The 14,959-nt window shown below is 36.6% G+C and overlaps 1 protein-coding gene across 2 annotated transcripts in view; it reads right to left on the reverse strand.

Moving 5' to 3' along the window:
• LOC145319792 (sodium/mannose cotransporter SLC5A10-like) overlaps nucleotides 1-14,959 on the reverse strand; it is a 51,338-nt gene that overhangs the window by 24,123 nt on the left and 12,256 nt on the right. For both annotated transcript variants that reach the window (XM_080162146.1, XM_080162147.1), the window contains exons 5-12: nucleotides 12,909-13,013; nucleotides 11,761-11,846; nucleotides 11,133-11,211; nucleotides 9,902-9,953; nucleotides 8,701-8,766; nucleotides 5,271-5,351; nucleotides 2,570-2,619; nucleotides 772-831 (exon numbers count right to left, since the gene is read on the reverse strand). In XM_080162146.1, the coding sequence (XP_080018272.1) occupies nucleotides 772-831; nucleotides 2,570-2,619; nucleotides 5,271-5,351; nucleotides 8,701-8,766; nucleotides 9,902-9,953; nucleotides 11,133-11,211; nucleotides 11,761-11,846; nucleotides 12,909-13,013 (579 nt within the window). The remainder of the gene's footprint in view (nucleotides 1-771; nucleotides 832-2,569; nucleotides 2,620-5,270; nucleotides 5,352-8,700; nucleotides 8,767-9,901; nucleotides 9,954-11,132; nucleotides 11,212-11,760; nucleotides 11,847-12,908; nucleotides 13,014-14,959) is intronic.

Below are 14,959 nucleotides of genomic sequence, written 5' to 3' on the forward strand. Positions count from 1 at the left end.
ACGGTTAAAGTCCCCCCCCCCCGTAAGTAGTTAGGCATAAGGTGAAAAACTATCCCCAAAATTTTGAAAGTTAGGGAGGGTTATTCAATGCTTATTAATGCAGACTTCACGGGCTAACAAAACCGTTTTTAATATTATGATTATACAATTGAAAATTCGTAAAAAAACTGGATATAATACGATACGATATATCATAGACGTCCAAGGGGGGGGGGGTAATGGGGCGATTACCCCCCCCCCCCCCCCCAACAATTTTTTTTTCATTTTACCCCCCCCCCCCCATTTAAAATTTACCTCTACCCTGGGAGGTAAATTTTAGGAGGGGGTATTTACCCCCCCAAACAATTTTGGGGGGGTAAATACCCCCCCCCAAAATAGAAAATCTCTAACAAAAAAAAATTTTGCGCGCTTCGCGCTTATTATTAATAAAATTTAAATTACCCCCCCAAAAATTTTACCCCGGGGGTAAATTTTGGGGGGTAAACAAATTTTACCCCTGCCAACAGATTTTAGGGGGGGTAATTACCCCCCTCCCAAGCAAATTTTACCCCCGGGGTAAAAATTTCGGGAGGGGGGGGGGGGGTAAAAATATTTGCGGCGAGCTTCGCGCGCCATTTTAACCCCCCCCCCCTTCAAAAAATTTTACCCCCCCCAAAAAAAAATAAAAAGCTTGGACGCCCCTGCGATATATGATTTTTCAGTTTAGCCTCGAACCGGTTCTTATCCAGCGGATATTAATCGGTTTGGAAGCCATACTGGGCGAAATGTTACCGCTGGCACTCCTCCACAGAGCTCGCCGTTGCTGTTATTTGCTCGAACAGTTGCAGTGGCCTAAAATATAATTAATAAAAAAGTAGCAGGATGTCTGCTTGTCTTTCCGTGTATCTGTCTGTCCGTAGCGTTAGATCTCGCAAACTGCTGACTTTACAGTAAAGATTCGGGTATAGTCACTTTCGTGGCAACGCCCCTTTTCGAGGGGCTATTCGTCGTATTTATAAGTTATTTTAAGTTAGGTTATATTATATTGGGTTGGGTAATTGCCCCACAGGGTTAGGCAATCGGCAGGGGCTAGAAATAGGAGAAAAGCTACTGTGAAAAAAAAAACGAAGAATCGCCACTTAAAGTGCGTTGCCACGAAAGGGACTATACCCAAAGATTATTATAAAGCATTACATTACATTTCTCCCAACCTTTAAACAAATTATTTGAGGGGGAGGGGGTGACAGAATCCCCCCCCCCAAAAAAAAAACTCTTTTTAAAATAAATAATTGATATTTAGAAATAATATATAAAACAGAGCTTGATCTTTAAATCATTTTAGTGGTGATTTGGATCGGGGCGCGCCAAACTTTCAGCCAATCACAGCGCTGCATTTTCAAAATGTAGCGCTCTGATTGGCTAAAAATTTGGCGCGCCCCGATCTGAATCGCCACTAAAATGATTTAAAGATCAAGCTCAGGTATTAGAATCTTTCTGAAGCAAAAACATTAAAGTGTAAAACGCATTGTTAAAAGCGAAGCTTTTCTATAATTAGGGTCGGTCCGTCCGTACGTCCGTACGTCCGTCCGAGATAGATAGCTTTTATTCGTTAATTTAGGCATGTTAGAATTGTCCTATCGATTTCAAACTTTGCATGATGATTCCTGTAGTAGTTAGGTACGATTTAGAAAGCGTAGCAACTCTATAATCATTACCAAAATGTCCGTACGTCAATTTTAAACATGTTGATTTTTCGTCCGAGATAGATAGCTTTTATTCGTTAATTTAGGCATGTTAGAATTGTCCTATCGATTTCAAACTTAGCATGATGATTCCTGCAGTAGTTAGATACAATTTAAAAAGCGAAGCAACTCTATAATCATTACCAGAATGTCCGTACGTCCATTTTAAACATGTTGACTTTTCTACTTTTTTAACAACAAAATTTTATGTGATCTAATTATCCGTTTGATCTGGTTTTTGGTACATTGATTTCTGGGACAACAAAGAACAATATTATAAGCGAAGCAACTCTATAATCAAGTCCTAAAAATGTAAGTATGATTATAAACATTATCCTGTATCAAGCAGTTTTCCAACAAATTTACTTACACTTTTGCTTCGACTCTTATACTTTTATATTCTGATTTTTCAGTTCAGACACTATACAAGTGTTAATGTCCGTTTGTCCTACCGTTTCAGTGCTTCGCTTTTATGGATGTTGTCATCCTTGTTTTACTCTAATATTAGGGATAGTGGCTGGAATCAGAGAGAGAGAAATGGAACAATGGGCTGTTTGTTACACTAGTCTCCAAAAATTTATGATAACGCTTTCTTATTCGTTGGCTTAACAACTTTGGGGGTTTTATTGAATTTTAGTTTGTGGTTCATTTGCAGTTTTCAAAAGTTACAGCTACCAATTTTAATCTACAGAAGGGGTAATTTTGTGTATCACCATTGGGGATGTGACTGTGCATCAATTTAGCAGCCATTGTCTTATCCCTCTAGATCCCTGGTTGGTCAAGCTGAAAGCACATACATACAGACACAAGAGACACTTGTAGAGTAGCTGTGCTACTAAAAATTTTACCTCAAAATATTTATCTATTAATTGTTCGTAGCCTCCAATCTCAATAAAAGCTGAACAAAAGATTAGTATTATTTAATTATTGTAGGGAGGGGGGTTTGATTATTACTACTCTCTTTAAAATATAATTGTGCTTTTACTCAAAGTGCCTTTCAAGCGCTAAAATCCCCTCATCCATATTTTAAAAATAATTGAAATTCAATTTTTTGGGGGCATTTGTTTTTTTTTATTCATAATCTCATGGGGGATGGGGGGGGGCTTAAAGCTGCTGGGGGTTATACCTACTGTACACAAACCCTGCAGCAGGGCTAATCTGAACTCAAAAGAACCTAACCTAACCTGACCAAACAAACAAAAATTCTAAAACGACCTTTCATCCTTGTTTTCAATTTATTTTAAATAGTGGGGAAAAACTACTTTTGTGCGCATTTTATTTGGCCTCTCTAAATATTCCTAATGATCTATCCGGACACTTTGGGAGAAGAGAAATATTTCACCCGCCCGTCTGTAAAAGGCAACTTATATAAATAATCAAAAATTAATTCTTTATTGTTTCAATAAACACAAAAGATAATTTAAGTTAACTGTATAATAAATCACGTTTTAGTTTACTTGAAATTTTGCTTTTTAATACTCTAAGAAAGTCAAAATAAAACATTTTTATTGTTATTGTCAAAAAAAACATTTGTTTTGAGTTTTAGGCGACAATAAATTTCCACAAAGTTTTGAAACTCGTTCTTAAAGACTTGAGGATGGGGTTAAGGTCTGTCTTTCTGTCCGTCTAACCTTCATCTGTCTGTTTTTCTTCAATTTTCTTACTTTGGTTATAAAATATGTTTTTGCATTTATTTACCCTAATTTAGGGAAGCAACAGAACAAACCCACTCCCCCCCCCCCATCTTAATTTTGAAAAAAATTGGAAATTGGGGGGGGGGAGGGGTATAGTTTTTAGCTTGTTTGTTTATTTATTACTTTAGGAGAGGTAAGGTTAGGTTATACTGGGTACTTAGTAGCCCCGCATGGTTAGGCCCCCGAAAAGGGGTTAGGTATACCTATCTAGTATGTGTACTTGCCTAGTATAGCTTGAAGTATAGCTCCAATGATCATAAGAATAGTATGTGTACCTACCTAGTATGATTGTGTATACCTAGTATGTGTACCTACCAATTATGTGTACATACATAGTATGTGTACCTACCAACTATGTGTACCTTCCTAGTATGTGTACCTACCAACTATGTGTACCTACCTAGTATGTGTACCTACAACTATGTGTACCTACCTAGTATGTGTACCTACCAAATATGTGTACCTACCTAGTATGTGTACCTACCTAGTATGTGTACTTACAACTATGTGTACCTACCTAGTATGTGTACCTACCAAATATGTGTACCTACCTAGTATGTGTACCTACGTAGTATATGTATCGACTCAGTATGTGTACCAACCTAGTATGTGTACCTACCTTGTATGTGTACCTACCTAGTATGTGTACCTACCTAGTATGTGTACCTACCTAGTATGTGTACCTACATAGTTTGTGTACCTACCGACTATGTGAAGTGTGTACCTACCTAGTGTGTGTACCTACAACTATGTGTACCTACCTGGTATGTGTACCTACCTAGTATGTGTACCTACCTAGTATGTGTACCTACCCAGTATGTGTACCTAGCTAGTATGTGTACCTACCTAGTATGTGTACCTACTAAATATGTGTACCTACCTAGTATGTGTACCTACCAACTATGTGTACCTACATGGTATGTGTACCTACCTAGTATGTGTACCTACCTAGTATGTGTACCTACCAACTATGTGTACCTACATAGTATGTGTACCTACCAACTATGTGTACCTACCTTGTATGTGTACCTACCTAGTATGTGTACCTACCTAGTATGTGTACCTACCTAGTATGTGTACCTACATAGTTTGTGTACCTACCGACTATGTGAAGTGTGTACCTACCTAGTATGTGTACCTACAACTATGTGTACCTACCTGGTATGTGTACCTACCTAGTATGTGTACCTACCTAGTATGTGTACCTACCCAGTATGTGTACCTAGCTAGTATGTGTACCTACCTAGTATGTGTACCTACTAAATATGTGTACCTACCTAGTATGTGTACCTACCAACTATGTGTACCTACATGGTATGTGTACCTACCTAGTATGTGTACCTACATAGTATGTGTACCTACCAACTATGTGTACCTACCTAGTATGTGTACCTACTTAGTATGTGTACCTACCAACTATGTGTACCTACTTAGTATGTGTACCTACCAACTATGTGTACCTACCTAGTATGTGTACCTACCAACTATGTGTACCTACATGGTATGTGTACCTACCTAGTATGTGTACCTACATAGTATGTGTACCTACCAACTATGTGTACCTACCTAGTATGTGTACCTACTTAGTATGTGTACCTACCAACTATGTGTACCTACTTAGTATGTGTACCTACCAACTATGTGTACCTACCTAGTATGTGTACCTACCAACTATGTGTACCTACCTAGTATGGTTACCTACCAACTATATGTACCTACATAGTATGTGTACCTACCAACTATAAGTACCTACCTTGTATGTGTACCTACCAAGTATGTGTACCTATCTAGTATGTGTACCTACCAACTATGTGTATCTACCTAGTATGTGTCCCTACCAACTATGTGTACCTACCTAGTATAGCTAGAAGTATAGCACCAATGATCATAAGAATAGTCTGTATAAAATCTGTCCATATCACAGCAGAAAGTCCACCTAAAAAAAAAAAAAAATGAAGATAAATCTGAATTTTAAAAAATGGGTTTTGGGATTCAACTCCCTCCTCAAGCGCCACTAGAGGCCTCTAGGGGCGAAGCCGCTAGTACTCTATAACTCACTTTGTTCGTTTTTCTTCCATTATATTTGGGAATCGCTATTTAGGGAATGTTATACTGGAATTATGTAGATTAGAAATGTAAAATACATTGAACTATAAATTACACAAGTACTCACAATTTTATATCAACGCTCGCTTAATAATTGGCTTAAAAACTTTGGGTACTTTTGATCACAGTTTTGATTGTTTGGTTCAGAACTAGTAGTGCCTAAAATTTGACTTCAATCTTCAACAGGTGTAATTTTATTTCTCGTATTCATTCGAATCCGGTGGATAGGAACCGGTTCTCATCCGTACGAAAAAACTATGTCTAGCATCGTATTATATCCAGATTTCTACGAATATAAAAATGTACAATCATAAGATTAAGTTTTTTTAGCCGGTGCCTTTGGCACCTCGGGGCAAAAAAAAACTAGTTTTAATCTCATAATTGTACATTCTATATCCGCGGAAAGCCGTTTATAATACGATGCGAGAAATAACTATTATCATCATTGGGAATTACATTAATTAATCGTTTATTGTACTATTAAGATTACTGATATTAGACAACCAATAATCTGATTGAAGAAATAAAAAATCTTTTCTATAATACAAATTAAAAACAACAATGTATTTGAACTACAAAGATATTGCACAGTGGGGAAAATACGAATTATATCATTTTATTGTTTACAGGATTTTAAAATTTTTTTGTGTGGATATGATTGGGGGGGGGGGGGTCCGCGATTCGCCTAGTAAGAGTTGGGGGAATGCCTTGGTCCAAAAACAGGCGCAACTCACTACTATACACAGTGAGGACTTTTCAGACAAAGGTCGTGCAATCAAAGAGTTGGTTGTCTGATGGGCCAATGGACGCTTTACACCGCAATCATAGGGCTTAGGCCTAAAAACCCTATCCCATATCCATAAAAAAGCAACATTGTTAGAAAACATCAGACAAATTGTCAGTGACCTATGCTCCCACTGTGGAGTGAAAACGGCTTTTTACTGTTACTGTTATTATTGGGAGGGGGGGGGGGGGGTTGTATTAAAGGAGGATAATTTTTAAAATACAATATATCATGATGTATCTTCATGATGTATTTTGAGTAAACCAAAAATAAAATTTTTAGTCGGTCCGACTATCATATTCATTTTTAAGTCCTGTTATTGTCCCACTGTGTATTGAAAATGAAACATAAACAAGATATTTAAATATCTTTTTAAAATATTTATAAAAAAATATACAATCCAATATCTAAGAAATATATATTCAATAAAAAATATTTAAATTTATTGTCTGTTTGTATAAAAGACAGGAACATTTCAGTCCATAAATGTTTCAATATAAACAAGGTTGACAACATCCATAAGTAGCGAAGCTCAAAAATTAGGATTGTATATCAGGGGAAAAAAATATTATAAAGCAGTGTCATATAATAAATATTAATATTGGTGAAATAGGGAAATCGTCACACCTTTAAAATCACGCAACCTTATTATCATGAAAACTTTAAAATCTAGGAATCGATCAAGCACTGCAATTAATAGACAAATCCTAATGAAACTTGATGGAAATATGTAGAACATGAGCATATTCAATTCCTGATAATTTCAACCGTCAATCCTGAATAGGAATTGAGAAAACCATGAAAAAATAAAAAATATAGAGATCGATCTAGCACCCTAATTAACAAACAAAATATTAATAAAACTTGGTGAAAATATGTAGACTGTAAAATTAATTAATCCCTGAAAATTTCAGCTCTTTATCTTGAAAAGGAGTTAAGAAAATCACGAAAACGTAAAAATCTAGGAATCAATCTAGCACCCCAAATAACAAACAGACGGACAAAACAATAAATATATTAGATGGGCATATATAGTGGAAATCTTCACTAAAAATTTCAGCTGTCTATCTTGAATAGGAGCCGAGAAAATCACGTTTCCCTTAATTCATTAATTACGGACAGATGGACAGACAGACGGACGGACGGACATTGTGAATTATAGAGTAGCTTCGCTACTAAAAAAGTAAAAAAGGAGATAATAAGAAAGGAATACAAAGAGAAAAAGTGGAGGAGAAAAAGAAAAAACGAGAAATGAAAAAAATCAGACCTCTACCTTTCATAGCTTTTGAGAAAATCTAAATTTTGATAACATATGTACAGACCGACCGACCCTAGTTATAGAGTAGCTTGAGCTACTACTATAAATCTGCTTAGCAAGGAAAAATATATCCTTACGTTGGGCAACACTTAACAATTCTAATATGCCTAATTAACGAAAAGAGCTAACTGTCCTGGACGGACGGGCCGACCCTAATTATAGAAAAGTTTCGCTTTTAAAAATAGTTAGAAGAATAGCAATATTGAACAACTACACGTGACTATTATATTCATCACGTTACAATTATCTTCTTTTTTTCTACATTTTGTTTAAAATGTTCATAGAATGAGTAAATGTATTACCCTAGATGATAAATCAGACAGAGTCATCCGTCCATCTTAACAGGACGAAGATGCCCCCCACTTACATAATAGGGGCGGAATTCTCCTTCGATTTCAAATTGATCAACCAGAGAATCCAGAGCATTATAATGGGATGCGATACTCTGACACCCAAGGATATTAGGTTAAGTAACATCCAACAGACAAACAACCCGTCCTTTGATTGCACGACCTTTGTCTTAGAAGTCCTAACTGTGCACGAAGATCCCTCTACTCCTTCCTACACCCTATTTTAAAACCTGATATATCACACTGAAATGGCCAAGCGGGGTGTAATGTAAAAAGTGATATCCCCTTAAAGTTAAGGGTTATGTGAAAAGAAGGGAGTAAAAATTTATTTGGCGCTTCGCACACCGTCCAAACAAAACCCATTTATGTTTTTGTTTGTATAAGTCGAATATAAATTCTTCACAAGAGCTAGGACTCGAACTTTAGTGCTCAGGAGAAGGGATTATATTCAAAGTTCAATGCTTTTACTTATTATCATTGCTTGAGTATGAATTGGATTTTTTTTATAAGTTTTTGACAAAACGTCCCAAACGTTGGAGTGGACAAATGTAGGAGTGGGACAAACGTCGGAGTGGACGAATGTTGGAGTGGACATTTTGTATACCCCTGTCTACAAAATAATAGATATGGCCGCAGCTTTCGGCCCCAAAGCCTGCCTAGGTACTCAACGAGAGGATCCAGGTAGTTGTCTGATGATACATCATTATTTACAGATTTATTTTATTACCTGCAACTGTGAAGAGACATGCAATGGCCAGCAGAATCAGAATTGACACGTAGATAGCTCCATCCCCTGCAAAAATAAACAAGGATGACAACATCCATAAGAGCGAAACTAACTCTTAAATTAAACGGAAGAACAAGCGAATATGAACACTTGTAGAGTGTCAAAAGTTTATAAGGAGCTGCATAATAATCTAGAAGTATAAACAAAATTGTAGATAAACTAGTTGCAAAATTACGTAGATACAACGGGGCCTACTTACATTCTTAGGACTTGATTATAGAGGACCCACGCTTATAATATTGTGCCTTGTTGTCCTAGAAATCATTTTTCTAAAAATCAGATGAATAGGAATATTACATCACAAGAAAATTGTTGTCAAACAAGTTAGAAGTCAGCATGTTTTAAATGGATGTATGGATTTTTATAGAAAAGCTTTATATCAAACTAGGAAGGTTAAAGTATGAAAGCAAAGAAATATTTTGCTTTCATACAAAAGTGCCTGTTAAACCTGCTAACCCCCCCCCCCTCCCTTATTTTTCAAAATTGAAAATGTGGGGGGCAAGTTTTTTTCATAAGCATAATCCCAGCGGACGGGGCTAATCTTGCAGGGCTACCCAGATACCAATATAACCTTACCTTACCTAACCTAGGTAAAATACAGACAAAAAAATCCCCCACCCCCTCCCTATTTTAAATTTACTTTATTTACCATATTGTACGTAAAAAATAGAAAAATAGAACTGCGTAATTTTTATTTTCTTTAATTCAAAATGAAATTCACCAGTTTAAAGAATTGTATCAATATCAAACTGTTTTACGCAAGTAGATTATAAAATTTTCCACAAAAAATAAATAAATAATAATTACAAAGTCTTTTCCTCCTGTTTTCTATTCATTGGATAATTTGTGGGTTTTTTTGTGGGTTTTAGAGGTCTCTGGGTCCATGAAAAAAATTTAATTGATGTAAAATATAACGACTATATATATGCAGAGAGAGTGAGGACAATTGGCTGTATATTACACTAGTCCCCAAAGTTTTATAGTAACGTTTTCTCACTCATTGGCCCAACAACATTGGGGATATTAATAAATTTTGAGTATCATCATTGGGGATGTACATCAATTTAACAGTCATTGTCTTATCTCTTTAGATCCCTGATATATATATGTCTTTGTTATCCAAAATAAAAAGTATGGGTACCTTGATAACCAGTAGCTTTGGTAATGAATAAGGCACCAGCATATAAATCTGCCTGCAAAATAAATAGATATTATAAATTGAAATCTTAAAATGGTTTATTTCAGAAGCGATGGAAATTGTCATGTATGACATCATAAAGATACATCTAAAAAAGAGGGACGAGAGGATAAGTGGGAAAGGAAACCCATAAAAAAAAGATGGATTTAGACGTATTTTTATGACGTCACACAAGACTCTTTCCAAAGCTTCTTTATTTCAATAATAATTCTTATTTTTACCCACACACAAAGCGAGTCGTATATAGCTTAACCTTTCTCACTCTAGCTATCTTGCATGCAGTATGTATCTTGCTTTCTATTCTATATCCTTATAATAAAGTAACAGGATATCTGTCTATTTAACAGTGTGTTTGTGTGTATGTTTATACCAAAGGATCTCGCGAACCGATATGGTTCCCCTTTCAGTAAAGCTTCTTTTAGGGCCAGGGAAGGTTTTTAGCTTTTTTTAGGGAGGTTATCTCCACCCTCCAATGAAAAAGACTTCCCCCTTCCCCCTAAAGTATGTTATTTCTACTTTTTCTTTTAAAGCATGTAATGGATTGAATAACATTTTATTATAATACTAGCGGCTTCGCCCCTAGCCGCTAGGGGTTTTGCCCCAAGAGGTATAATTACATCTTTTATTTCCTGGAGAGCCCCCACTCCACCACTATTTGAAATAATTTTTTAAATATTGGTGGGGGGATTTTTTGTTTTTGGAGGAGTTGGGGGTGTCCCACCCCCCAAGAAAATAGCCTAAAACCACCACAGGACCAGAGTAGGTAAATTCCCTGAAGAGTAGAATCCGATCGGTTCAGTGGTTACCGAGATCTTAAGGGACAGACGGACAGACATCATTCTACTTTGAATTATAGATAATGTACGTTTACCTAACAAAACTGATTGACAGGCAGGTTTATTACTATTTTTTGGAAGGGTACCATAACTCTCCCAATAGAAGTAACCCTTTGGTATTAAATTACCCCCCTAAGAAACATTTTGTTTTCTTTTTCGTTTTAAAATCTAAATTGAAATCGGAGTGTCGATTTCCCCCTCAACCCCAAACACATCAAGCGCCTCTAAAGGCCTTTAAGGTCGTAGTAGCCGTTAGAAGTGTATATACTGACTACGAGACCGTATTGAGTCTTGTTCTGGGACAGCGGAAATTATCATGTGTGACGTCATAAACCTACCGAAATCTTAGTGAACACGTATAGTAGAAGTGCCAGCACTGAAAGGTAGATGCGGATTCTTTGCCCTCCAAATCTCAACCTAAAATATTATAATATATATATTTTTAGTAGCGAAGCTACTCTATAAGTAAGTGTTATTGTCCTGTTTTTTTCGGGAATTAAAAGGATGTCTAATTTTTATTACTTAAAAGAAAGTTTACCCTCAAAAGGTCGCACCCAAAGTGGCAGAAGCTTGGTAAATGTGTGTTATACTGGTTATGGCGAGCCAAATAATGAAGCTAGTAAAAGTGGCTGACTCAGATTATGACGTCAAAAAAGATAACCAATGAGAGGCCAGTATACACTGTAATTGACCAATGGTAAAATCTATAGTGCCCATAATCTGAGTCAGCCACTTTTACTAGCTTCCAAATAATTGAAAATATGTATTCCTAGTTCCTGTACCTTAAATATTCAGGCATAAGATCACTGGAGGGGGGGGGGGGAGGTAGAGGTGAATTTATCAACTTTGGCTGTTTTAGGGGGGAGGGGGAGTTAGACCCTTGTGTCTCTACCATACCTACCTGCGCGCCTCTAGCCTATAGAATAGCTATGCTAGTAATAATATAGATTTATTGATACTACCTACCTTAAATATTCAGGCATAGTATAGACACCACTAGACATATACACAGGAACAAAGGCCCAGCCAAGAAATATGATGTAGAAAATTGCCTAAACAAAAACATATTCTGAACAGCAAAGCTTCTTTTTAAATATGTGGATATGTATTTCTGTCCTGACAGTCAAGATTCTACAGTTTTTAAAATCTCTTTTTTTGTACATATTAGTAGATAAACCCAGTTATATTAACCCGCGACCGTGGCTCAACATGTAGCGCATCCGCTCGTCGTCGGAAAGGTGACAGGTTCGAATCTCGGTCCGACACCGCGTCATAACTATAGACGTTAAAAATGGTTCTCACTGCTACTATATCAGATGCGCGGCGTAAATAGTTAGAGTGGGGGGAATGCCTTGGCCCAAAACAGGAGCAACTCGTTACCATGCACAGTTGGGACTTCTCAGACAAAGGTCGTGCATCTCAGAGAGTTGGTTGTCTGATGGGTGAATGGACGCTTTACACTGCAATCATAAGCGGAGTATGTTTTAAGGTGCGTGGAGAAAAGGTCTAGTACCTGAAGCGTCACCTAGCCCCCTAGAGTCTTATCTTAAACCCAGGAATAAGGTATAACCAACAAGGGAATTAAATCTAAAATAATATTTGGGGGGCAAATGGAGAGGTCGTTAATTTTCTGATGTGTTGCCCCCCAACGACAGCTGAAAAATAAGTATAGGTTTCGTGATTTTTTCTGAATTAATTCCGTTATTGGTATGAGCTGAGATAAACCTTTTTCAATATATATATACCTTAATTTCCAGACATTAGATGATTCAAATTTATGATTCTAAAAAATCAGACGGGGGTTAGCACGTTCGTTATAATTATTCCCTGAAAAGCATAACCAACGCATACTTAAGTATGAGACAGCATTCTACTTTTTATAATGGACTTTAAAAAAATTTTATACGAAAAAATAAGGTTCATTGGAAAGAAAACGAAGTAGCGGGTTTTGTCGTATTTTCACCGTAGAAAGGTTATTTTAGGTTAGGCAAATATTAGTGATTGCCCAGCAGGGTTAGAGCCCCATAAAGAGGCTAGAAATATGAGATAAGTTACTGTGAAAATGCGACGAAACCCGCTACTTCGTTTTCTTTCCATGATCCAAAACTACTTACACTAAGTTCGAATCCCGCAATGGCAATGCCTCCCGCAGCCCCAGATCCTGCCAGGCCGATGAAATGTCCAGATCCAATGTTACTGGCAAACAAAGATGCTCCAACCTGTGTACAGGAATAGTTATTCATCGCATCGTATTATAACAGCTTTCCACGGATAGAAAATTATACAATCATGAGATTAAAACTATTTTTTTTGTAAGCTCCGATATGGCGAAGGCACGGGCTAACAAAACGGATCTACTGCAGTTCATGGTAAAATATTGCTGGTAACGAATGCTTCCTGGTTCCTGGCAATATTACAAGATTCCTGGATCCAGCAGCACGCAAATTCCCCTAAATCCTAGGTTCCTGTTAGCTGGCAATCTGACAATTTTCCAAGTTACCAGCAATGACAGAAGATTACTGGCTTACAGGAGTTTTTACCCCATACCCTTTTTCACAATTTATTAGGGGGTAAACAGCAACAATTAAAAAGGGACAGTAATTTCAATTATTTTATGTGCATTCCTAGGAGAAGAGAAGGTTTAACACTTGCGCGTCAAAATTTGAATGGCATCCCAACGACCTCACAACAAATCCCGTAACTTTATTTTTATAATAATTGAAAATTGGAGGAGAGATACTCGTTATTGTTACGAATTAGTAAATTGAATCTTAATTTCGTCTTACAAAATATGGGGTTTTAATTGGTGGGTAATTGAGTTACCCATTATTAAATTTAAAACGCACATTTATGTAATGAATCTTTTGGCGGTTTTTTTAAATTCAAATTCTCTTCCCTCCTTTTTATGCTTGTAAACTCAAGTAGGCAAGGTTGACAATATAGCAATATTTGTTTGTTTCTCAATTAAGATCTCACTAACCACTGATTCGATTGAGTTCTTCATTTCAGAGAAGCTTCACAAGGTCCTATGATGATTTTAGGCTATTGTTTAAGCTATTTTCTGCCCAATTTCTTCCAATTTAAAAACGGAGCTTCATGATGCTAGGGGCGCAACTGCTATAATCTACAATATAAAGTAGCGAAGGATTTTGATTTAAAGCAAAATATTTAGGAAAAGTAAGTCACAATTTTATAATGAGTTTCATACTTATTTATAAGTAACAGAGTGTCCGTTTGTATGTGTGTTTGACTGTCTGTGTGCACAGAGGGATCTTGCTAAACGATAAACCAAAAAAGTATAATATTTTTTTCTTGTGGCGGTTTATCTTAGAAGGATTGTGGATGATACCCTTAAATCAACTAAAATAGTTAAAACCCTTCCCAGGACCTATTACCCTTAAAGTTTTTCCTGCTACTTTTATATTCTTACTTTTTACGCCTACGTAAACGTTGTATTATTAACTGTTGATAAAAATAAAAAATACGGAGTATTTATCATATTTGTCTTGTCTCATTTGATCAGTTTAAGGTTTTTATAATTTACTATGAATTGTTGTAGAACGGAGCAAAATTTATACCTTATCCTAACTCCCCCAATTAGTACAGAGAAACACCACTACCCTCCCACCCCCTACCACATCAGACAACCATGCCAAAAAAGCCACTTCGAGTAGAGTGAATCTTATTAACCTCTAATTGTGGGGTAAGTGTAATAAAAGGGAAATGGGAATTAAAAAGGGAAATATTGCTTTTTAACAGGAATATTTCAAACATGCCAGTGACCAGGAATAAGCATAAATTGCTGGCAACCAGGAAAGTGAAACATTGGTAGCTCCAGAAATATTTCTTGTTATGCTAGATCCAGGAATCTTCTAATATTGCCAAGAAGCAATCGTTACCAGCAACATTTTACCATGAACTGCAGTAGATCCAACAAAACTAGCAGCCACCTAACCAAGCAGCGTTCTAGCAGCTGTAGCATCTGTAACAGCTAAAATAAAACTGACGTATAGCCGCAACTGACTGCGAGTATTTGAGAAAGTTTGGCGGCCTCTAAGAAGAATCAGCCAACCGCCAACCGCAGCCACAGCAATTAAATTTTACCATTGGCCCATCCTATGAAGTCTCTGATAAAACTGATTTCACCAGGGATCTAAAGGGATAA

Source organism: Acartia tonsa, chromosome 5 (assembly GCF_053477335.1).
Source record: "Acartia tonsa isolate MP-2025a chromosome 5, ASM5347733v1, whole genome shotgun sequence".
Lineage (NCBI taxonomy): Eukaryota > Metazoa > Arthropoda > Copepoda > Calanoida > Acartiidae > Acartia > Acartia tonsa.